Source organism: Protopterus annectens, chromosome 7.part0 (assembly GCF_019279795.1).
Source record: "Protopterus annectens isolate FY-2018-M chromosome 7.part0, PAN1.0, whole genome shotgun sequence".
NCBI lineage: Eukaryota > Metazoa > Chordata > Ceratodontiformes > Protopteridae > Protopterus > Protopterus annectens.
In genome coordinates, this window is record NC_056739.1 from 1,094,312,311 (window position 1) to 1,094,338,942 (window position 26,632).

The window sequence follows — 26,632 nt, forward strand, 5'->3', positions numbered from 1 at the left end:
CCGCTAGTGATTTTTATTTCTCTTTATTAATTCTTTCAGCCTAACACTACCCCTCTAGTGACCTTTTCCTTTCTTAACTTTTAACCTATTTCAATATTTACAAAAAAAGTATGCGTGTGTGCTTGTGAGCATGTGCGCGCGCGCATGTGTGTGCGCGTGTGTGTGTGTGTGTGTGTGTGTGTGTGTGTGTGTGTATGTATATATATATATATATATATATATATATATATATATATATCTTGTAAATTATTGTTTTGTCTCTCTGATATTGTAACTTCCCACAATTTATTATTCTGCTTCTCATTTTGTTATATTGCACTGTACTGTACTGTAATTTCGGTAAAATCTGTAAATTCTTGTAAAAGACTGTGCAATCATAACATGTTTGTGGAGCTTTTCTCCCTGGGCCTCTGCTGAAATTGGCTTCTGTCCCAGTCGGACTTTCCTGGTCAATAAATGTCAATAAATGAATAAATAAATAGTGCGGGAATCATAGTCAGATGACCAGATTATGTGATGTCATTCTGTAATCCAGCCCTGAAATGATGTTTTAATGCAAAATGAGACAGAAGCCTCAGGGCAGTCTGTTTTTGAAACCTGGTAAAGAAGGACCACTCACCCACTTCATCTTGCCTTGCTCTAGCAAGTGAACTAGAGGACAGTAGTTCTTTAGATCAGTCAGGAAAACATAGTGAGATTAGTTAAGTATTGTTTTTCTGTATCTGAATCTTTCCATTGGTGTTATTTTTAATATTTCCTGTGTTTGAAACTCTGGTGTTTATTATAAATAGATATTTAGTATTTTAATTTTTTTATTTTATTATTTATTATTAAATATATTTAAACTTTTCATTTTGGCTGGTCTTTTAGAGAATATTTAACCTTTGAGAATACTTATATTTATTTGGTGACACTGTGGCCACTCCTGAAAGCCTTGCTGCATTGGTCAAACACTACCATTTGTATTAGTATTAATTTTACTTAGTATAGTATGGGTACCCTTGTAACAGCCTTAGAGTAGCTGGCTTTTCTGGTGGCAATATCTACCTTATAGTCTGGGCAGAGGGGGCATAGCTGGTAAATCTGGGCTAGCCTTTCCCCCGTGTGTGTGTGTGTGTGTGTGTGTGTGTGTGTGTGTGTGTGTGTGTGTGTGAAAATCAATTCTCAAAGAGTGTGCGTGTCAGCTACTTGGAGCAGGGACACAAAGCACTGGTTTCACAGAGAGGGTGGTGTAGGATTTGGCTTGGAACACTTGGCTGCGGACTCAACTCTACAGCTGTGGTCAGTGTGTAGTCTTATTTGGTGTCTGGTGAGAAAGAGGGAAACTCAGCCCCAGAACAGGAGTGTGTTCCCTGCATGCTCTTAAGGGAAGTTGAGCTTGGTGCAGGGAGCTGCATCTGGAAATACTGTGTGTATCTATTTTTGTTCCAAGTGAATGCCCCTCACCAGTGTCAGTGGTGAGGATTGAGGCTCCTTGATTACTGGCCCAGAGGAGGGATGTTACACCATCTAAGTCTCAATGCTTAAAGCAGTGGAAAGCACATACTAAATTTTATGAAGAGAGGTACTTTAGTATATTTAATGTTTTCAGTTTTTAAACATCTTCAAAAGTATTAAGGTGAATTCCATCTTTAGTGTACTAGCTCGCTGTATTTTAACAACACAGCTATTGCTTTGGAAAAATGTTTCTAGGTATGAAAGCTGAATTATATCACCTAAACATCTCAAGACAACAGTATGAGCTTTTGGACAGATAATAATTAAATTGCTTATTTATCATAGCAAACTCAACAACAAGCATGGTTTTCAACCTTTGTGGCTATTTGCTTTAAAACCTAAAAAGATGAATGTGTATTTTTCCTTTTCTGTTTAGGACAGCCACAGTGATTTTTATTTTGTGAGCAAAAGTGTCTCACAGCATCTTCCTTCTGTATACAGTTTTCTGTAGTATCTGATCTGGTGAGATATTACAACAGTAGCACATGAAAAAGGCTACTATGCTCCCTTTTCTTTTAGGAGCATAAATAATTTGAGCCATGTCTACATAGATGTTTTTCAATATACCAAACACTCAACAGTATTTTGTTTCTGTGTACATGAACCAGGTATTTACAAACTTAACACCAAAGAAGACAGAAATAAGGAAATAATGTCTGTTTTAATAAAGTCTGAGTGATATTTATTGTATCAAAATGATATATTTGCATCATGTCATATCCAGTTAATATAATGAAGTATAGTTTGGGGAAGAGTGATTGTCTGCTCAAAATAATGAAACATTACTGTGTGAATACTTTAGAACACGAATAGTTTTGATCCCATGGTGTACTGATTTGTATGGATGTGCTCATAAAAGGCATTTTATAAGTTTCTGTGTGATATTCCCAGAAGTAGTCCCATACTTCTTCTTTGAGTTAGAAATTGTAATGATAAATTTCCCCAAACCCTCAAGGCCAAGAAGTGTATGAACAGCAGGAATACATTACATCTATTTCCATGTCCTCGTTAATGCTAAAAATGATACTGTCCTCATTTAGAATCCTTTAAATGAAAAGTGGACACACGAGTTTTTATCTGTTTTGTAGATAAAAACTGCAGTTCTAAAATCACAACATACCTCTTAACAGAGAAACATGTCTATTTACCATTAGTTTCATGAATATAGCAATAGCATGATTACAAGATTTCTGTTACATAACAGTCACGAATGTTAAATTTCAGTGTACTCTGTAATAGATGAAAGAAATGCAGAATAGTTTGTGATCTCAAAAAGACTCCCGGACAAGGGATTCTATATACAGTTGTTTCACTATGGTTCCTCTTTTTGATGACATTTAATGACACAAATTGTGTGTGCAAAGTTTTATTCTTGTTTGTACCTTTAGTACTGTCTCTGGGTGTGAACCCGTTTCCAGGAGAACTCACACCATCATCATCTGTTAAAAGTCTTTCTTTTCACCCAATAGAATGTACAGTGTTAAATATTGTAAATTAATGCATTCACAGAAAGAATATATATCAGTTTACCTATATGCTCACTAATTTATCTGGCACTACACTAATATAGTGTTTCTGCCTGTAAAACAGCAGCTCATTTGTAATGTCTGGTTAATCTATTGTTTGTCACTAAAATCTTTCCAGTTGCTTTATGCATATCTGAAGTATTTTGCTGAGGCTACTCCCAAACATTGTAAGGTGTTCTCTTTCATTCTTCCATCCACCCCTTGTTAAAAAAAATGTTTTGATGCTAATTCACCACCACTCAGTTGGTGTTATTCTTTATGACGGAAATGTGTCAGGGCTGATGTATTCAGAGCTCTGGGTGTGAGGAAAAGGCAAAACAGACAAAAGAAAAGGTGGCCTTAGAAATGTGAGGCTAGGAATTGATGCAAAAGACAGTGCTCACAAAGAGGAAGGAAGAAAGAAGAGGGTGGGAGGGGGAGGAGGCACAATACAAGGATGTATTGCCATCTGTAAAGTGATTTTCTGTACAAAAGTACTACAAATGAAAATTGTGCTGCAATGTAATTTATATAGACTTAACTTCAGCTACTGATAGGGTCACATACAAAACACTGAACAATAAATTGGAACAACTAAGTATCAATGTAATCCTGATAAGATGGATTGGATGACTTATAAATAGGACAGGGCAAGTATGATACAGCAACTGGACAGCTGAAATCGGAGGTTACACCCGGGGTGTCCCACAGGACTCTGTCCAAGGTCCGTACTTGTTTAGGTCATATTTTTTAGATCTATATTTTTCATCTGAGGTGTTCTATAGTCTGTATGCAAATGACTTGAAAATGATTAAAACTGATTACATCGTTTACAGATAGGGCATGTCTGCAAAAGAACTTGACAAATTTACCATTTCGTCACAGGACAATATTGTGCTGATAAATACATCAACAATCGCATGAGATTTGGGAGACACACACTGACGGGTGAATATTTAATACCACATTGTAAGCTCATTTAAGGACTTGGGCTTTTCTAATCATATCAACCAATTTGCTAATGATAGTTATAAAAGCTATAGGCTGTATAAAAAAGATTTGTAAAGTCTAGGAAATCAGAAATGATGAAATAATTGTAAATAACATTACACCCAACTAGAGTACAGAATAACAATATGGAAACCTTAAAAGAAAACAAACATGATTAAGTCAACAAGAGTACAGCAGAAATATACCAAGGGCATCCATGGATGTGAAAATTTATGTTATTATGAAATATTAAAATATATAAACTTGCATGGTATTTGCTGTAGATATTTAAAAGGAGAAGTGATTCAGGTATAGAGGGGATTTAGAGACAACTACATCTATGAATGTTTAAGGTTATCAAAGAGTAGTCGAGATTCAGCAGACAACTTATGTAGCCGTTATCAAAAAATATTAGGAATTATCATTCGGGTTCATATTACGTTATCGAAAGATAATGTAATCGAACGGCCGAAACATCGAAACAGCCGCATTTTGAAGCTTCGCAGCCCCCACACCCCCCCGCTAAATATATATTCCAACTCTGAGATCGCACTACAGTGAGGAAAGGGCAAATATCCCAATCTTCACTGTACTGCGATCCCACAATTTAAACTTCGAAATGTGGCTGTTTCAATGTTTTGGCCGTTTCAATTACGTTATCTTTCGATAACGTAATAGAAACCCTTATCATTCAACCTATGTAGAAGATTATACCAGAATCAGAGATGTACTAATTGATTCTCTGAGAGAGTAGCTGATGCACAGAATAGACTACCAAATTATACTGAAGCAAACACTAGTTTAGATACTTTTAAAAACAACTGGGCACTTATGAAGAAATTGTTTTGGTATACTAATAGGCTAGAAGGGCATTATTCCAGTGCCTGAAATATTTGTATGTATGTATGTCTATATGTAAGGAGGCTAGTAGAAAGTCGACCAAGATAGCAACAGAAGAAAAGGCTAAAACTAAAAGGGAGTTAACAAAAAGAATCCAGATCTTAAGACAAAACTAAAAAGGAGTTAACAAAAAGAATCCAGATCTTAAGACTTTTTTGACCATAAGAAAATAAAGTAATTAGATAAGTGACTGATTACAACTGCAAGAACAAAACAATATTGTAAACCCAGATGCCGACTGCAGTCTGTCTTTTTATTTGTGTTCCCAGGCACAGATAACCTTGGAAAAAAACTGCTGTTTGGAATTAGAGTTGAGTTTGAACAAAGACACTAAACAAAACATTAAAATTTAATATGAAATGCCCATTAGGGAAAATTACAGGATTTCATTTTAAAAGGCATACTGAACTCTGTTGTCAGAAACAGTTAAAAAAGAAGGAAGTCAATGTACTCTCAAAGGATATTGGCAGAGAGCTGTTATCACAGTAAATATTCTCCTCACTAGAGCATACATTGAGTCTCCATAAAATGCAATCAGGAACATGAAAAGATTGACAGTAGAATGAATTCTATTAGCATGGCAGCACCGATCAGGCCATTTTGGTATTTAATAAATTAGAAATAATAATACAGTATTAGAGCAATGCAGAAGCATTAGTGCTGCAGAAGAAATTATCAAAATGTGAATATTTTTTATTCCAGATTTTGGGTGTGTCTAATGTTTAAAACATGGAATGGAACTTTGCCTCTCTGGCACTTTCCTGCTGTAAGGATTTTGGCTTAATTTGTTATAGGCATTCTCTAACACTTTTGAAGACAAGAGAACACTTTATTTTGTATGCATTCTAATAAATATTTTATCTTAATTTTCCTTACAACAGTGTAGGCATTTGTTTCACTGTTTTGTCATGACGTGCCTATCTATATACATGCACGATTGATTTAGGATGCCCAAATGAAAACCATTTACAGAATTCGTCTTCAGAATAGACTGCAATTCAAGATGGAATTCAAGCATGCATTTTTCTGGGGGGTGGCAAAACCCATTTACTTAATGCACTCATTTCTGTAGCTACTGAACCATGGGAAGGGAGGGGGTCCTCTGCAGTGACTACTGTTTGATCAAGTTGAATGATAAGAACTTGTAAATTGTTTTAGCCATTATTTGGGTATTCTCCGACTATATGTAATATCTCATAGCTTCAGCTACCATGTAAAAAATATACATCAGCTTGTGCTTCACTATCTTTTGACAAGAAAATTACTTTGAGTTCCTGTCATTTAAATTACCATGCCCTCTATCTTCCCCTTCAGTATACCATTACCCAATATGATACCACAGTCGTGGTGCTCATAACAAAGGAGGATGAACGAGCATACAGAGAGGAGGTGGCATCTCTGATCAGCTGGTGTGAGGGGAACAACCTTGACCTGAATGTACCAAGATGAAAGAGATTATCATCGACTTCAGGAAAAAGAAAACAAACCACCCGGTGATCATGATCAATGGTGAGAGTGTAGAGAGGGTTAAGTGTATGAAATTCCTTGGTGTACATGTATCAGAGGATCTCTCGTGGTCAAGTAACATTAGCCAGTTGGTAAAGAAACACACCAATGCCTCCATTTTTTGAGAAGGCTGAAGAAAGCTAAGCTCCTGCCTCATATCCTGTCTACCTTCTACAGAGGTGCTATTGAGAGTATCCTCACCAGCAACTTCAGAGTGTGGTCTGGTAGTTGTACAGCTAAAGAAAAAAAGGCACTACAGAGAGTGGTGAGGGTTGCAGAGAAAGTAACGGGTACCAGTCTTCCATCGTTACGACAACTTTACTCTGCAAGAAACATCAGAAGGGCCACCAAAATAATACAAGACACCAAGCATCCAACACACAGACTGTTTAAGCATCTGGCATCGGGATAATAGATATTGCAGCATCTGCTGTGAGACCACCAGACTGAACAACAGTTTCTACCCAACAGTGATCGGACTTCTGAACTTGGGCATAAGTCAGCTCTTTCTTTTTTTTTTTTTACAAACATCTATAATCTGTTGTATAACTTACACCTTACAAATTCCAAGTAAGTGCAATATTTATTTATATTATCCCTATCAAGTGCAATATTAGACAGACAACTTAGGCAAGGTGCAATATGTAATGTGTCCTTTATTTAAATGGGGCAGTTATTATAACTTAGGGGAGGGTATACTTATTCTGTATTTAAGTATTGAAATTCTTTTTTTCTGCACTTTTATATGGGTACTAGGACTAGGATTGTATACTTTAGTTGTGTCATTCATTTACTTGTATATGTTGTGTTACTTTCTGTATGTAATCTCAAGAAGGAGGTGATGCATGGAATTTAATTTAGGCTACGGGTGTGTGGTCCTGAATGACAATAAAGTTTACTTTTAATCTTTGAATCTTTGAATCTATGCTGTTTCAGCAAAGAAAAACATACAGAATCCTATGAGAACATTTTTTTGCAGGGCTACTGCACCTCTCTGGATTCCCCCAGTGCAGGAGGAAATACTAAAGGACAATCAGCTATTTGACAATTTCTCCGTTGTTATGTTAAATAACTTGTGCTTTTCCATAGCAATATGATGCATGACATGGTGGAACCTACAATACAAGGTACTGTGCATAACTTGTGTGAGTCTGGAATCCTGCACAGGAAACTGTTCTAAATCCAGACCACCGTTTGTGTCCCACTGAGCTGACCATACATGTTCACCTGTACTTTACTTCCATTGTTTTGTTACTGCCCCTTTGTTTATGTGGTAAACTTATAGTTACTTTACATCTCTACTTTGTGCCTATCTGTTGTACTGTAGAATACCTGGATATGTTACATACAGAGAAAATGTACCTTTCACCGGTACCATCTTACTGTGTATATGGGCCTGCTGTCTCTGCTATTGTCAACCTGTTGAAATGCATTACTATTGCCAGTTCTTGTATGCACAACAGAGTTACACTTACATATTCATACTACCCAGTCACTCTGGTATGTATGTTCATTACTGCTGGTAATAAGGAAAAATGCATCTGTAGGTGGACATTGTTTGCATTTGGTCGACTGTTTAAATGCATATTCTATTAGTACTTTTTTCTTTCAGCTAGCCATTAAGCTAGGGGTAACATACTGGCAGTCAGTGTGTTTGAATTACTGGTGGCAAAAAACAGATGCATATAATTACACTGACAATTGTCTATATTTGGTTCTTGTGTACTTTTTTTTTTTTTGGGGGGGGGCACTGTTTTTGTTATTGTTGGAAATAAACTGAAATGCATTACCACTGTACTTTTTTTTCTCTTCACTAGCCAGTCAGTTAGGGTTAACATACAAACTCCAGATGTATGATTCATAGACCTTTGAGTTCTGCTGTCAGTAAGCAGAAATGTGCTACATGGCCCTGCCACTGTCGTTGTCACATGAAAAACACGTTACTATGGCCAGTTCTACTTCCTAGTACCGAGTCATGCTTACCATACCCAGGTTACATGGACAGTCAGTATGCTTTGTGTTGTAACTGATAAAAAGCTGTAAGGTTGCCCCTATATTTATTTGTGATTTGTGGTGTGTGTGTGTGTGTGTGTGTGTGTGTGTGTGTGTGTGTGTGTATGTGTGTGTGTGTGTGTGTGTGTGTGTGTGTGTTTAGGGAGTGGTGCCATTTCTGCTGTTATCAACATACGGAAATGCATTTCTCTGGCCAGCTATCCTTTCCAATATCCATTCAGGGCTGCAGAACAACGTTAGTTACTATAGTACTCCCCAGCCTGGGTTACCTTAGCCATACTACCTGCCTTTGTGGATGGAATACATTAATATTTCCAGTCCTTCCTAGCTCTCCTCTCCACATCCCTGAAATGCACTAATATTGCTAATTCTTATTACCTCTAGCTGCCATCAAGGGTTCATTTTTGGTACTACCAGTAATGAGCTTAAGTTCATAGACATTCATGTTCCTCTGGTCCCAGTAACATGACTGAAAACTTGCCATTTGGGTCATACTCAGGATTTGATCCTTCTTCATATTTGGTTATTTGCTTGTTGGGGGCTGGTACTATGGCTATTATTTCTCTGTTGTAGCCAGTCACCTCTGTGTCTGATTCCTACAAGTAAAAACTCAGCAACACAGTAATGACACAAACAGTGATGGTTAATATGCACACATGCTGAGCTATACAGCTTTGTTAGTTCACCTAGTTTTGAATATTGCCAATGTTTGTATCCTACTAGCAGAATCTCAGGTGTGGTAGTATCAGCAATAAGGATGAGGACATCATCTTAAATTGGCATCATTTTGTACATCTGTACACTAAACAGTCAGTGTGAGGTGCATATTCCATGAGTTATTGATGATTGCTGGTAGAGAGCTGTAGCGAAATTAACTTGTTTTTGACTTACATATAGGTCTGGCTTGCAAGACTACAAACTGTAACCATTTAGACATATTAATTCTATGTTTTAGTAAAAAATGCATTTTCTGCAGTTAATATAAAATGTAAAATCTGAGTCAGCCCTTTTAGCTTTGAAATTACAACCACTTTATAAACTGATGTCTTATGAACAAAACCACAGTTTTATATTTTTCCATAACTTGTTGTTTCTGTGACATATGTTATTATTTGGGGCATGCTTTCTGCATGTGAGTTTTGCAAAAAAACATCCCTCAAGAGTTCTGTAAGCATACTGTCATCAAAACCATTTAGAAGCAAGGGCCTCAATTAGACACAAGGAGTCAAGAAAGGTAATATACCTGGTTTAGACAGATCTCCAGTCATATTTTGTCAAAATGTGTAGATGAGTTGGCACCTTATGCCAAAATTTGGGCAGATTAAAATGGGCTTGATCTGAGTAGCAGAAACCGCCTCTTGGAACTTGAAATCTTACCTCACTAGTGTAGTAGGAATCAGAGCTTGTGCAGAGGTTGAAAATCATCAGCTAGATATAGTTGGCCTTACCCTCACATGCAGCTCTGGTTCTGGAAACAACCTTCTAAGTCAGGGGTGATCTCTCCTGCTCTGGAGTTGCCCCTTTAGACAGACCCCAGCAGAGTGTGCAGATACTCTCAAGATCCTATCTGGGTTCTGTGTAGCCAGAATTTGTGTCAGTGGATTAGGGACAGCTCAAAACAACTGTGATTTGCATTGATGTTTGTGCATGTACATATAATAGCTAATGACCAGATGACCTCACAGAAGTTCTGACAAACCATCAACTGACTAAGGAGGGGTGAGGAGGACAATATTTAGGCTGTACTTTGCAAGGATGGAGAAATGTTGACCTTGACACAGGAGATTGTTAGAAGGTGGAAGTAATGGTGATTAATTCCTGAACTGGATGGACATGCCCCAATCTTAGGAGGCAGTCCATGAGTTAACTGGGGGGACTCAATCCATTTCTACAGATGATGTAAGTGTGGTGATTAAAACATCTTTACAGTGGCAAGACTGCAGGAGTGAATGGATCTGACCAGAAATGTAAATGCTGGTGACACTGGATATTTGTTAAGGTGTCATGGATAATGTGTTTTTTTAATGTTGAATGGAAGACAGAAAAAGTATATTTGATTTGGCAAAATGGAATAGTGTTCCTCAGATTTGGAAAGGGTAAAAGGAGGGTGTACTCCAATTATAGAGGGCTCACACTCCTTAGCTTCCCCGAGAAAGCATATACCAGGATTCTTTAAAGAAAACTGTCTGATGGTCAAGCATCTGATTTTTTTAAAAGCAAAGCAGATTCCAGCTTGATTTTGGAACTATAGAGAAATTCCTCATATTGGTGGGTTCATGGGAATTTGCCTATCCTGTCTACACATATTTTATGGACCTGCAGAAGGCACCTCAAAATTCCATATGAGAGTTAGATAACAATATGGAATTTCTGGGCTGTTATTGCTTATCATTCAGTTCCTGTACTTGTGGAGCAAGAATTGTGTCTATAGTCTTGGTATCGGTTCAACTATATTCAGTGTGGGCACAGGACTGTGCCAAGGGTGGGCCTATCTCCTCTCCTGAATTTGGTTTCATGGACACAGGGTTTCAAGGTTCATACCAGGCCTGAAGAAATCTATGAGGGCACAAGTCCCTCTTCTCAAGCAATCTGACATACCCCAAACATTTAAATCAAGTTTCAAGGAGCATTTCATAGAATCATGGTTCTGTTTATGTTCAACCAAATGATAACAACTATGAACATCCTAAACACTCCTTGACTATCAATAACTTGCAACAACTATGTACGTGTTAAAAACGCAATGATTAGCGATCTGCTTCTTACTGAATATAGTACTCAAATTCCTTCTACTTCACTCTCTACTCCTGTCTCTCCTAACCCCACTAATTTTCCTCCTGTTGCTGTCTGCCTTACAGATATTTTTTCACTTCATGAGCATCAGGCTCCGTCTGTATTTACCTCACTAATTATTATGTCCCTGCTTATGCATCTCACTCCATCTGAATGTCTTCTCCCTTTTAGCTCTCTTTAGTTTTATACCTATTACTTTACAATTACAGGTTTGAACTTATCCATGGTGACCCACTTTATTGTACATAATCTCTGTAACTTCCCCTTTAAAGTGTAATTCAAACATGTATTGAAACATTTGTGTAATTCACATAGGGCTATCTAATGTAAATTTGTATGCAAAGTCTGTATACTCTTGTACCATGTTAACAGCAATAGAACTTCTGATAGAGTATCGTAAATTTATAAGCAACACTTTTTACATGTCAAGACTGTGTTAAATATTATATATTCTGTTAGTGTACTCTGGAGACTTTCTCCTCAGGCCTCCACTGAAAACAGGTTGTCATATCCAGTCAGACTGCCCTGGTTAATAAAATCAAAATAAAATAAAAACAAATAAATAAACTGCAAGATATCAAAGTTAGACTTCTGATTTCAGATGATGCCAAAAGAAAATCACTAGACAGATTTCGTACAAGAAAGAGGAAAAACAGACCATTTATTCTAGAAGAATAGATGATCAAACTTACACAACAATGGTGAGTAACACAAATGGGGGTACCACAGCATCTGCCGTGCAAGTCACCCTGATGGACCTGTTCAGATAACTATTATTAGTTACTGGAGCTGCAGAGGTGTTAGGTAAATTCCTGAGAAAAGTTCCTCAGAAGCTAAAGTTAGAAGAGGCAGAGTGCATTTATGATAAAGAATTACATTCTTACCAAATGTTAATATAATGACTATGGAAAAGTATTACTGTTAATAAATGAGCATTGCCAAGTACATAACAATGCTGTACAACAGAATACAGTAGAAAAATGAAGGCTTAATAATATTAACAATATTTTCATTTATTTTATTACAGTTTTAACAGTTAGGTGGTCTAGACCATGGGGGCCTTCCAGTGTGCCAGCCTAGTAAGAAAGCAATAAAAATAGCATAGCAATGACATAGACTCATCAAATACTTAGACATAAAATGACAGTAGGAAACAGAAAGGTTACTGCAAACATTGTCAAGAAATTACAACTTCAGTGTTCAATAAAATTAGGCCGTGAGAAAACTCAGTGAATACTGATCAAAACAACTTTGAAGTATAACAAAGTACAAAGTATAACATAGGTAAGATCATTACTAACTGGTTTAACTGATTTTGGCACAGAGAAAAGAATACCAAACCTTGTCCCCCTGCAAAAAATTATGTTTTATTTTTTAAATTTACACATTTCAAGGCTGTTTCTCAGTGTGTATGTTGCATGGTGCCAACTTACGTGTTTTTGACCATAATGTGGTTGATATTTTAACATTCAACTTTGGGTATTTTCGCTAATGGGTAGTACACCCATATATTTATCTCGTCATGGAATGTTACCTGTTAGATCAAAATTTCATTCACTCAGAAATTAAGTATTGAAAATACTGTTAAGAATCCACAGTAGAAGTGTCAGCAGTCTATCTGCAGTGATTCTTACAAATGTGTTTACTAAGTGTATGCTACACAATCCTTAAAAAAGTCTTGTAGAAATTTAATGAAATGATGTGTAGTAGATGTGTAGTAATATATTTCAACATCTTGTAGCAGTTTGTTCTTTCAACTTATTTTTTGTATAGTATTTCTAATGTAATTTTATTGTATTGGATTATACTGTATTTGTATTGTACTGTATGTGGAGCTTTTTTCCCTGGACCTCTGCTGAAAATGGGCTCTGTAGACCCAGTCAGACCACCCCGGTAAACAAATGTCAAATAAATAAAATATAAATAAATAAATAGATTTGTTAACAGTCTTTTTAAAAAGTAGAATTTTGTGATTTGCAAGTGCTGTTTTTCTTCAACCTTATTTCCATTAGTCAGTCCTGGTTTGCTCAGCTAATTAGTAAAGATGCTGTCAGTGATCATGAAGTTTCTTCATCTTTGGACTACAGAAGAATCAATAGCTTTATGGTTCTAGATGAGGGAGAGAACAGAGCTGTAAGTGAAAGCACACAGTAAAAGAGATATGAATTTTCATCTTGAATAATCTTATGAACCCTGTCAGTCTGAACTAACAAAAGAGAGCTACAGGTAGACTACTTTGTGTATTTTGCTTGACAGGAAGCTTTCAAATCAGAGAGGCAAAGGGATAAGGAAAATGATACAACAACAAGACATATTCCTAAAGAAAGTATCATGAGATTTCATTCAGCCCCCAAATAGGGTGAACTGAGGATACCAACTAGACTAGAAATCACTCTGTAGAGCAGAAGTGCAGTGTGAGGAAAGGAAATGCATTTAGAAAGGTGTGAGTGGTGCAGGAGCATTTGAACAATAAAATGTTATATTTCTTTAGAATTTATTTTCATTTTAAGTGTGCAGTCCATATAGAGTTGTCAAGTTATGATATTGTGGTTTCTTATTAAAGGGATTCATTGCTGTGACGTGAATCCATATGCATATAGTGCACAGCTTTTTCTCTTTGGTTCCCTGAGTAAATCTATAATGAACATAGTGGCAGCTGGTGACTTCAAAGCAAAGGATAGACTGCAGGAAGCAACTGACTGAGTGGAGCTAGCTGGAATGGAGTAGGGCTGTATTATGACAAGTCAATGACTACTACTTCTAATCAAACAACTGATGCAGTCATTCACTTTCAATGAAAGAGTGCCATAGTAACTATTTTTATGGGCTTTATATTGACAATATACATCTCAGATGTCTGACTGCAATCAGCAAGGCCAGCCTTAGGTGAAATGAAGCCCTCAGCAAAAGAGTCCATGGGCCCCAAGTGTTGCACAGTGCCCTCCAGTAATTATTCTACTTTTTCCCCCTTCATCTTGGACCCACACCATCCAGATTACTTCTTTCTTATTAGTTGCATTCTGTTTTACTTTTTAGTTTTTTCTTCTATCCCTTTAACACACCCTAACTGGCCAAGACGCCACCATAATAAGTTTGGATGAAGTAAATGAATTAGGTTGAGGGTCTGGGGGCCCCAGGCCTATAGGAATATATATGCTCTGATGTGCATCTCAGAGCTTTCTTTTTTTTCATACAACCTTTTTATCCAAAGATGGGTTAAAAAAATGAGTAAGGAAAGAAATTCAGTCTTATTTTTTTTCTTATCAAAGAAAAATCAGTTCTGCCTAAAGCTTAATTTTCAAAGCTAAAATATAGTAGTCCTCCAAAAACCAAGAAGACAGATGCTTGCAAGGATGTATAAGTCCTACTTGGGAACCACGTATGCCTTCCTATCCTTCAGGAATAGATAGTTGTCTTCTGTGTACTCCTAAGGTATTGGATTGGAATGCAAGTAAAAGTAGAAATGGTTAGAAGCATATATTATACAGCTGAGAGCCTGGGAAAAGAAATGAGATTACCTGGATAAAACCTACACAGAAATGGGGTGTATATGCATACTCCATACAGAAGGAATCACAGCCAAAAAACTCAACCAAAGAAGATGGCAACACTACCTGCTGTGCCACTATACCAAGGACCATTTACCATCACATATTTCCTACTCAGACTGCCATACACAGCCACTTATTGTGTGTAGTTTTGATGTATGACTGTGATGGAAATTGAAACAATCATGGCCAATGTGCTACTTTTAGAATCACTGCAACCCCTCACCCCCACAAATGCAGTTATTTTCAGTCACAGACAACTCCTATATTGATCAATTACAGTCACTTTATCGACTGTGCACACATCAGATGTCTTATTAAAAACTTGCCACAGTAAAGTATTTGATATGGATTCACACAAAGCTGGAATAATTACTTAACTAAAACAAATTACAGCAGTGGTACCAATGAGGTTCATCCAAAAGAGCAACTATATCCAGCAATTAAAGCAAAATGTGTTGACTGTATACACCTTGGTAAGAAAATAAAAATAGCAATAGGCCACAGTAATTTATATTAACCCTACCATGGACAGACAGACACACACACCACACACACACACACACACACACACACACACACACACACAAAACCATTGATTGCAGCTATTTATATAACTATTACAGTATACTTTCAATGTCTGACTGCAATCAAATGAATGATAAATACATACATTACTGCCAAAAAGGAATATTCACAGCTCACTGCTGTCAGAATATAGTGTGCAATCCCCCCATACCATATCTCTTAACTGTTCAGATTTTCACAGTATGTCCAGATATTTGCCTCATGTTTGTAGTCTATTCCTCATAAAACTGGTAGTTTTCTAGCAAATCACTGGTACGATCTGAGGAGTTGTTGTTTTTCTTTCGGCTTTTCCTGGTTAGGGGTCGCCACAGCGGAACTCCAGTCTGCTAATGATTGGCAGTAGGTTTTTACAGTGCAGAGGTGCCAGCCCAATGCCCAACCTTCAACGAAGGCACGCCCATTCACGCATGTCTTTCAAACTCCACTCGACCACGGGGAGGACATGCAGACTCCACATAGAAGGTGCTCCAGCTGAGAATCAAACGGGAGAACCTCTTGTTGTACTGGTATGATCTGAGGAGTGAAGTCACTAAATAATGACATACATTTGAGTTTCAGATTTCAAATCCCTCAGAAAATGCATGTTAACACAAACCCTGTTATTCTAACAACTTTCTATAAGAGCAATATTTAAAATTTGTCCCTATTTTTGAGCCTTTGTCTCCCCACTTTGTCAGGCCTTGTTCAGATTTCTTGCACTAAGAGGTTGAGAGGAATGCCCCATACCTCTCAACCTCTTAATGGACATATCAATAATGGTGGACAAAGGATCAAAATCAGGGATACCTACTGCCTTTATATACTTAGTTGCAGAATAACAAGCTTTATATTAGCATGCTTTTTCTGAAGATCGTAGGTTCATAGGTGTGTACTAGCCTAATAGCCCTGGAGCCGTTGCAAGCCTAGCCCATAGAATTACCCTGGCATTATGCCACCTGACCTTAGTTCTCAGTGCCTCTGTCGAGTAGAGCCACTGGAGTGATCCCCGGGATGAATTTTCTATTTCCCATCCACTCATCAAGATTTCTCTTGAAGAGGGCGAGTGAAGTGCTCTGCTTGACATGTATGGGAAGTCTATTCCATAACATGGGCAGTCTCTGGGTTATGAACCTGTTCCTCCAACACGTTCTGTTGATTGTGGTAATAAGGTTGAGGTCTCTGGAGTGTGTGGTGCACAGGGATAGGGATTTCTTTAGATGTAGCATTTCTAACAGAGCTGGTCAGACATGGCTTTGTAAGTCAAGCAGAGATCACCTCTAAGTAGGCGATATGAGATGGAGAATAGTTGGAGTTTTTTTAGTCTGTCCATATAGGACAAGTGTTCAAGGCCTAGGATCCTCTTTGTGAGGTACTTTTGTGGCCTCTCCAGTTGTCGCAGGTGTCTAATGAGGTACATGCCAAATGGGGAATTGTACTCGATGACTGGCCTAATGAGGGAAGAGTAGAGGGAGACAATGACCTCTTTCTTCCTGGATGCAAAACCCTTAGTAATGAGATGTGCCACATAGAAGGACTTTCTGACCACAGTGGCAATGTGGTGGTCAAAAGAGAGGTTGCTGTCAACCTGTGTTCCCAGATCTCTTATAACGCCTTCTGTGTTCAATGGACTACCATCGATATGGTAATTCATGGGAACCTGGTTTTTCCCAAAGGAGATGACGACACATTTTTTGGCATTGAGCTTAAGGCCATGGTTCTGATACCAGTTGTTTGTCTCAATGAGGCCTTTCTGTAGGATATCAACATCACTTGGGGAGTTAATAATAGCTCCCAACTTGCAATCGTCTGCAAACTTTGTCAGCCAGAGTCCCCTTGTGTTGGCCTGGACTTCAGAGAAGTAGATACCAAAAAGGAGAGGACCCAGGACCGAGCCCTGTGGGACATCACTTGGAGTCAGCTACTTTCACACTGTGGGTTCTATCTGTGAGCCAGTTTGCAACCCACCTAGTGATATAGGGGTTGATGAATAGCTTAGTGAGTTTTTCTATGATTCCTGAGTGGGGAATGGTATTAAAGGCCTTGGCCAGATCAAGGTAGGCTGTATGAACCACCTTGCCTTCATCTACATCTCTGGTGACTGACTTAAAGAAGTTGACCAAGTTGAGCAGGCATGATCTACCCTTCACAAAACCAAACTGTGTGGGATTCAGAGTTTGGAGATTCCCTATATCCTTGTTTATTAGGTCCATGATGATGCATTCCATAGCTTTGCATATCAGACTCGTCAGGCTAATGGGGCGATAGTTCCCAGGGTCTGTAGTTGCTCCTCCTTTGTGGAGATTAATGACTGTAGCAGTGCGCCATTCGGTAGGGACAAAGAGGTGAGGCTGTGATTGAACAAGGCACACAGGTGAGGTGCCAGTTCACTCTGTAGTTTATGTAGAACATAGCCAGGGATATTGTCAGGTCCCATAGAAGCTGTATTCTTGGCCTTGGACAGTGCTGTTTTAACCTGTGCAGCAGTAATACTGGGTGCCTGGCAATCTACTGGTATTGTGATTGGTCCTGAAACTGAAATATCTGTCATTAATTACTGAATGCAACACTCAAAGATTTTCAAGAAACCCACACATTTTACATGAAACAGAAAAAAATACAAGGCAAAATCAGGGGCAGCTGAGAGAGCCCATGCTGCTCACTATATATATGTGTGTGTGTGTGTGTGTGTGTGTGTGTGTGTGTGTGTGTGTGTGTGTGTGTGTGTGTGTATAGCACTACAGAATCCTGAAAGACCAAAATCCTGTGACCAAAATCTCGAAAGTTCAAAATACTGAAATCTCAAAATACTGAAAACACACAGGATACCACCAGTTACTATATTCCAGCACAGATACATACAGAAACATACTACCCTTCAACTATATGCAGGGGGGCAAGTCTCCCTGCATCCCCTGCTACTTAAATATATCAACTCTGAGATTGCACTTCATTACACTAAGTGCAATCTCGGAGTTGATATATTTAAGTAGCAGGGGGTGTGGTGGGAGCAACCCCCCACATGGGGGGTGAAGGGGGGCTTGCCCCTGTTTATACTTGGAGAAGAGTAATAATGGTTTGTCTTTTATTTGTTTCTGTATGTACTTGTGCTGGAATATAGTAAGTTTTGGTATCCTGTGTGTTTTCAGTATTTTGAACTTTCGAGATTCTGGTTTCAGGATTTTGGGCTTTCAGGATTCTGTAGTGCTCCTATATATATATATAGCCCCCACACTCATGCCTCTGCAACCATATAATAATTCTTTCCATTTCTGTCTCAGGCTGCTTCAGTTAGTTACCTAAAGCAGCCTGAGCTAATAGGGAGGCTTCCTCACTGCTTTATACAGCAGGCCAGTGAGACCCTTGTTGAGTGATGTTTCTGATTTTTTCAACACAGCATGAATAGCTGTAATAAGGCATTACATACTAATACAGTATCTTGGAGATGTGGAGTAGAGTAATTTCAGGCTGTTTTGAAAAAAAAAATAGCCTGGTGAGTGGAGTAAGCAGATTTTTTTAAGAATCTTGGAATTTACTCATAGCTCACATGGTCAGAGGTCTGAGCATTGGAAAACAAAGTAAACTATTATTTTAATTAAAAAATAACAATATTTAACTTTCTGAATTTTAATCTCAGTATTATTTTTTATTTAGTTTGGAGACTGCAGCCCAACAGCCAGTATCATGAGCCACGAATGATCAGCATCTTCAGTCCTGCCGTATTTATTAATATTTAATTGTGAGTGTAGATTTAGGGCAAATACACAAGTTCTAGCTTGAATCTTAAAGGCAAATTCCTCTTGATAATGTTGCTAGTCTTATCCTAAAGTTCCTTTTCCTTCCTATAGCATCTCCTAGCTGTTATTCAGTGTGCAGACGCTCCTAAATTGCTTTCAATTGTTTTAACTTCCATTTTCTACCTGCCATAGATCATGCTAGACCACCATCTTTTCCCGTTTAATCTCATGCTGTTTAGAAGTGACTCCATCTCATCCAGCATCACCTAGGCTGGACATGCCATTCTCTGTAATGGGTAATGTTAGTCATTACTCACATCTTGAGACCATAACTTGCTGACGGATGGAGGCTGAAATTTTGATTTAGTAGTTGCAGTTCCAAAATGCTGACCACATCCCATTAAAAGTACACACAACACCTTAGCTGCTCTATCAGTTCTTTTGATATAGAGGGATGAATCCCTGACTACAGTCCATAATGACCTGAGTTTAAGTAGCAGCTTGGGCATCTACTGGAGATTACATGGGGAAGAGTAGTGACCAACTTAGCAAGCACAACTGCACCTCCCATACCCTGCTACTTTTATATACCAACTCTGAGGTCGCACAACAGTGAGGAAATAGCAAATTTCCCCATGAATATTTGATTGCTAGTGTAGTGGCTTTGTACAATCAATGAACCAAGCATTCAGTCAAACATAATGTACTCATATATGCATACATATTTAAATACATAACTGATTTTATGCCTGATTTTTAGTAAGAGCTACATTTTAACATTTTTTTCAGAGACCTTAAATATTTTTTTATTTTCAGATTACTGACCATTAATGTTTAGAAGATTTTTTGGTATATTTGTTTTATAAAGGTCTGATTTTGAGATGTGAATGATTTTTACACAATCAATATGCTTATTTGAAACTCCTCCATTAAGACATTGTTTTGACTGTTATTTTTTCAGAGTGTTTTCAATACATTTTTAATAAAAAAATGGTGACAAAACCTAATTGATCTAGTATTTGTCATTTCACACTTCAGTATTCCAAATTATTACTATCATGTCTGAATCATATTTCTCATATTAGTCTTAGACTGTATCATTATGCCTTGCAAATGCATCGATTCTATATCTGTTTATGATGTCCAGTTGTGGTTACCTATCCCTTCCTTCCACAGTGAATAAAAACAGAATGCTGGGTACCAGATGTTTTTGGGCATGAGAAAGTTGAATGAGAGCATACAATGGGTGCAGTTTCATAAAATCCACTCAAATAAATAAAAATTGTCAACATCAGTTCAATGAAAAAATGTATTTAAAGAAAATGCAGAAAGAATAAAAGTAAAACAATTTTAATCACAGCAGTACTTCACAGTGGACAGGAAACAACATCCCGTACACTATCTAATCTTACCTATAAAGTAACTCTACATGTCACTGTAATAGTAAACCAAGACCTAACCCTAACTCTAACACCCAACTTTATGCCCAGATTTAGACCACAGCTCTTACCCTAAAACATTAACTTACACATGGAAAGACAGTGGTCCCTCCTCCCTGATTGTTCATTCTGCATAAACTAAATTCAGCTGTCCCTGATGAAACCTCTTTTGATAACAATGCCCTTTATTAGGTTTCTTTTATTCTTTTTTTCAGTTTTACTTTAACCCACTTTTCTTCTTTTTTACTATTAATTACTATTAAAACCTACCATCAAACATTTGTTTTGCATACTTTCACGTTTATTCTTTGAAAGCATTTTCTCTTTTTATGGCTCCTGCACTGTTTTCCTCTTATCATGAACATTATCACCCAAATGTCATCTCTCTATGTCTGTCTGTCTCTGTCTGTCTGTCTGTCTCTCTCTGTATTTGTGTTTGTATGCTGCCATCTCTTCTTCTTCTTACCACGTTCCTTCTGAGTTTTATTTATTCTGAGATTTGCTTACCAAATGTAAATGCATCTTGCTCAGGCTATGATGCATTTCAGGTGTATCCATGCAATGTTGTTATTTCCAGCACTGCATATATTATGGAGTGCTATATTTTATTGCCTTGTTTATGATTCTGAATACATTGTATAATCACCAAATGTACACATATTTATTAATAGCAGTTATTAAAGTAGTCAATCTATTGAATGCAAAGAGGATGAGGTTTAAACTCGTCAAATAAAATGTCTCATTGTTAAACTTCTGATCAGTGTTCCATCACCGCTGTGCAGTTTCTCTTTAAGGAGCTTCAGGGATTCATTTTGTGCAGGTTTTTTTTTATTTGTGGTTATTTAGCAGTGAAGTCTGTATATACAAGTAAGGAAAATGTGTGTGTGTGTGTGTGTGTGTGTGTGTGTGTGTGTGTGTGTGTGTGTGTGTGTGTGTGTGTGTGTGTGTGTGTGTGTGTGTGTGTGTGCGTGTGTGTGCGTGTGTGTGTGTGTGTGTGTGTGTGTGTGTGTGTGTGTGTGTGTGTGTGTGTGTGTGTGTGTGTGTGTGTGTGTGTGTGTGTGTGTGTGTGGGGGTATGTTTTTTTTCTTTACCTCTTTGGAGAGTTTCAGTACTTCCCAATGATAGTTTGTTATACACCTGAGGTGCCAGATATCAGTCATATTCCACTTTCTTTCTTCACTGTTCCACACTTGCCCAGCATGGATACTAATAGGTGCCCTCTTTCCATAGATGGATATTGCATCTTTCATCATATTGTCCAATGAGGTGCAGATGACAATAAGCACAGTGCCATCCTTGGTTGTTGGAAGGGGTTAGTTGTATGTAGCTACCCCTCAAATGTTCGGTTTTGCATCCACCTGCTTAACTCCTCTATCACCCAGGCCCTGGTTCAAACCTAGTCGTTGACACTGCACTCCGTGATTTAGCACAGCCCCAGATTGTAATTCTAAGACTCATAAATGCAGGCCCTGGAATAATAAAAAAAAGTGTGAAAAATACTGATCAGTGATGTGAAACATCACTGTTTTCCTTTAACGATGTTTTTGGCAAAGGGGGCAATACCCTGCCCCATCGTCTGACGTGTAGCCAACTTAACCAGTCCCCCAAATGTATATATACCAGCTCTGAAATCACATAACTCAGAGAAAAGGGAATATTCGATGAAATTGCAATCTTGAACTTAGTACATATATGTTGGCATTTTAACTCATTCAGTCTCACTCTTCTAAGACACAGATTAAAAAGTCTAAGGTTATCAGATGGTTACAGTTTAGACCCTATACCTTGGCAATGGCACCTATAATGATATTTAAACCACACAAATTAACACATTGAATGCTCTGTGGTCATACTGAGTTGTACAAAACAAGAAGCAATATAAGGTAAAGGCACTGCCTTTTGCAGCTCTACTCATGTAAAATCACACAAAAAAGTGTAGCCCTTCATGAATTTTGATCTAAAAGTGGACAGGTTAAGAAGACTTCAACTACTGAAAATTTTACTTAATTTCCACAGCACATTATTTTTTGTTCATATAAAACAGTGTAAGTACAATACATTTTTGTACTGTTTTACATATAGTTTACAGTGATTGAAAGATTCATTAAATCAAATTTAAGGGAATATATTAAGCACAGTCCATCAAGTATAGAGCTAACTGGATACCAATTGAGAGAAAAGGAATTTCCATGTGACTTCATGGTCTTTATTAAATTGCAATGGCAACCTCAGAGTTCAGAATTTTCTCTGTGGTGTCTTTGTAAATCATTTGTTTAAAGTCATTTCATATGAATATCATTCTGTCAGATGTTTTCCCCTCAGAATGTGAACATACTACTGTCAAAATCATATGTTCCAGTCAGAGAGGAAGTATTCTGAAAATGGCCATCTGAAAGCACAACTGGCTAGCATTAAAATGAAAATCATCAAACAGGTGTTTGATGAGTTGACTCCATTCAAAGAGTGGCAAAGAAAATGTTTCACCTTCTCTGTTACTCTGTTGTCATCTCATGATGGAAGCTACTGATAAACTCTTGTTTCATACTTTACAAATTGTGCTGCTGGCTGACTGCATTGATGACTGATCAGTTTTGAGTAGTTTGTCTGACAAAGCAAGACTTGATAAACCAGGCTTGATAACTAGTAGATCTCAGTCTAGTGGGTTTTGCTGAAAAATAAACTGCATTTTATGTTTGCACTACAGGCAATTGTTCTATTGACTCAGATGAACTGCGGACAGTTCTCAAGTCCTGCTTAAAGGAGAGTGCCATTTCTTTACCAGATGAGAAGCTGGATGACCTCACAGTAGCACTTTTTGAATCAGCTGACAAAGACAAAAGTGGCTCAATCACTTTTAAGGAGCTAAAGGAAGAACTAGAACGTTTTCCAGAAGTAATGGAAAACTTAACAATAAGGTAAGTGATAGCATATTGGTGTTTAGAACATTATTAATTACAGGTGCTAATGACTTTAAGGGGATTGGGGATAAACTCTTGGCTAGGCTTGTAAGGGCCACAGGGCCATTAGCTTAGTAACCTCTTATGATCCTATATGATCCTATGATACGTTTAGTGTATGTGTGTTTTAGGGTTAGGGTAAGGGGATAGATTTAGTTTTTGTGTAAGTGTGTGTGTCTGTGTGTGTGTGTGTGTGTGTGTGTGAGTGTGTGTGTGTGTGTGTGTGTGTGTGTGTGTGTGTGTGTGTGTGTGTGTGTGTGTGTGAGTGTGTGTGTGTGTGTGTGTGTGTGTGTGTGTGTGTGTGTGTGTGTGCACATGCGCACACATGTGTCCATGCTGCCTTATGCAGTGATAGCACTACAAAAAGGGTTTGTTAAGTTAAAATGCACGGTTAGGGTTAGGGGCAGGGTTACAACTAGGTTACATTACTAAAGCAGGGTTAGGGCTAAGATGCATTACTACTGTGGAGAAGGGGGGTGGCAAAGAAAGCCCACCCTGCACACCTTAACCCTGATCCTAACCCTAACAGTCCACCATACCTTAAAAAGGAACCTTCCCTAATGCCACTGCTGTTAGGACAAATTTGAGCTGAACATCAGAAAATGAAATTTGTTTCCTTTTTTGATATACTGAATGTTGCTAATTTCTGTTGTCAATATAATGAATTAATGATATGTTTTGTTCAATTTTTTCTGTCAATCAATTAACATTGACTATTCATTTTATAATATATATATATATATATATATATATATATATATATATATATATATAACTATAAAACATTTATTTATTTACTTCAGTTTGATGGCTGGGGAAGTCCACTGGGCCTAAAATAGCCTGTTTTCAGTGGAGGACCAGGGAGAAAAGCTCCAGTAACAGTGAGAAGCATATAAACATATAAACATACAAAACCCAGAAGTCATCAGCTTCATGTAGCATTCTACAATAATAAAAGTCAATTGCTGAATAAAAATCTCGCAGCTGTACAGTCTGAGTCATTAACAGTGAATAAAATTTGAACAAGTAAAAGAAATTGTTGGATATAAAGTATTAACAAAGTTTGGAGTAAGTTTTAAGGAGGAGTTGGAGGGCAGAGGATGTTAGTGCAGAGATGATGCAGAAAGTTAGAAGATAGGTTTTGATATTAGAGGGACCTATGCTGGGAAGGAGCATGGGCATTTCCTCTTTGAAGATAGGTAGGAATGGTGGAGGGATTTAAAATTGGAATGGTTTTGAGTATTTTGAAGGGAGGGAGGAAGTGGGTTCCATAGTTTAGCTAAGGAGCAGGACAGCAGAAGGTGCCCAGGTGGCCCTTAAGGTTTGTAGATTTTGAGCAGGTTTTGATTTTCTGATCTAAGCGATTAGGAATATAGGGGGTTAAGATGGTGGAGAGAGTGGGACAGGAAGATGGCTTAAATATGAGCTTATGGGCAGTGATAATTTTAAGGAGGTTCAGATAGTTGGGAAGCTTGAGCCATTGCAGTGAGTGGAGGGAGATGCAGTGGTGGGATGAGTTCCTAGAGCTGGTGGCAAATTTGCAGATTTTATTGTAAAAGGCTTCTAATTTAGTTTGAAGGCCGAGCTGAAGATTAGAGAACAGAGGAGCACCATACATTAGGGAGGGGAGAAGGAATGTGGAGGCAAGGGTCATTCTGGTGGAAGGGGTAAGGTAATGGTTATGCCTATATAGGAGACCTAATTTTTGGTGTTTTTTTTATGTCAGTTTGGATGTGGATATCGAATTTTAGATGTTTGTCAGTGATGACACCGAGCAGTTTATTGTTTGGGACAGTTTCAATGGGGGTGTTATTCTGGCTTATTATTTTGAAGGAGTTTTTATCAATGGGGGAGTTTTTAGATGGAGAAAAGATCATTAATATATATATATATATATATATATATATATATATATATATATATATATATATAGAGAGAGAGAGCTAGATAGATAGATACCTTATATTCTGTCAAATTTCCTTTCAGTCAGAATTTGAATTTTGGTTGATTGAAGTTTCCCCTAACAGCCAGTGCTGTTTTTTTTTGTGTGTACAAGATCATTTTATAATGGGGATCAGGAAGTTCTCCCTTTTTTCTACTGCTGTGCACTCTCAAGACTTGGTATATGTATATAGCCAGATGTTATGGAAGTGCATGAATTTTTTTTTTGTTATTCTAGCATTTTTGACAGTGCATTAAGTCAGTTGAACTTTTCAACATTTCATGGTCCCTACAATGTTGCAAGGGGACCAAATTATATTTTCACAAAAGGAATCCAGCACTCCAATATTATGTAAAAGGGCTGGCCATTTCTATTAGGTTGTCAGTTTAAAAGCTCATAAATGCAGGCCAGTTTTGCTTTCAGCCTCTATTGTGCAGTTTGTCGATTACACAGCTTGTTAATGTGTGACATAACTTTATTTATCAGATGCACAAATTAAGGGTTGTTATGTTGACTTGGGTTAGTTGACCATAGCAGTGCAGTGCAGTATAGGATTCAATGGTGTTACAACTGTGAGACTACAGAGTTGATAAATAAAAGTTTGAGGGTTTGGTGCCAAAGCCCCTATGTTGACAGGTAATAGGGTGAAAAGCCCCGCATATAAATGTTGTTGTTTTATTTTGGTTTGACTGATATGAGTGTGGATGCGTGTGTTGGCATTTTTAGTGTGAGAAGTAAGGAAGCCATGAACTTCATATGGTGTTTTTTCTGGGATGGCTTGAGATTTTCATTACTTTATGCGGTGATAAGGAGCAGCTTGACAACTCATTATAAACTTGTGTGTGTGACTGTGTATTTGTGTCTCTCTCATTCTCTCTCTCTCTCTTTTTATGGGAGAGCTTCTATTAATTAAAACTCCCAAATGTTGCCATTAGGTCAGTAAGTGTGTGAGATTTACAACTGCTGGAATTGGGGAATATGCCCCTTTCCTAGGAAGTGTACAATCTCTGAGTTATCATATATAACATTAAACATGAATTTTTAAGGTATTTTTATAGATTTTGTTATATGCTGGTATATTTTTGTTTTTATATTCATATTTATATTTATATTTATTACTTGAATGTACTTGTTATATTATTTAGAAACATACAGGTTTTTCATATGTTATACACAATAGGCATGATGATGCTATTATTTCATGCCAATATGAATTTATATACATTCATTCACTGACAAGT

At 37.6% G+C, this 26,632-nt stretch overlaps 1 protein-coding gene across 1 annotated transcript in view; it reads left to right on the forward strand.

The window, feature by feature from the left end:
* NOX5 (NADPH oxidase 5) overlaps positions 1 to 26,632 on the forward strand; it is a 482,672-nt gene that overhangs the window by 49,767 nt on the left and 406,273 nt on the right. Inside the window, exon 4 of the mRNA XM_044076374.1 lies at positions 23,197 to 23,407. Coding sequence (XP_043932309.1) covers positions 23,197 to 23,407 — 211 coding nt within the window. The remainder of the gene's footprint in view (positions 1 to 23,196; positions 23,408 to 26,632) is intronic.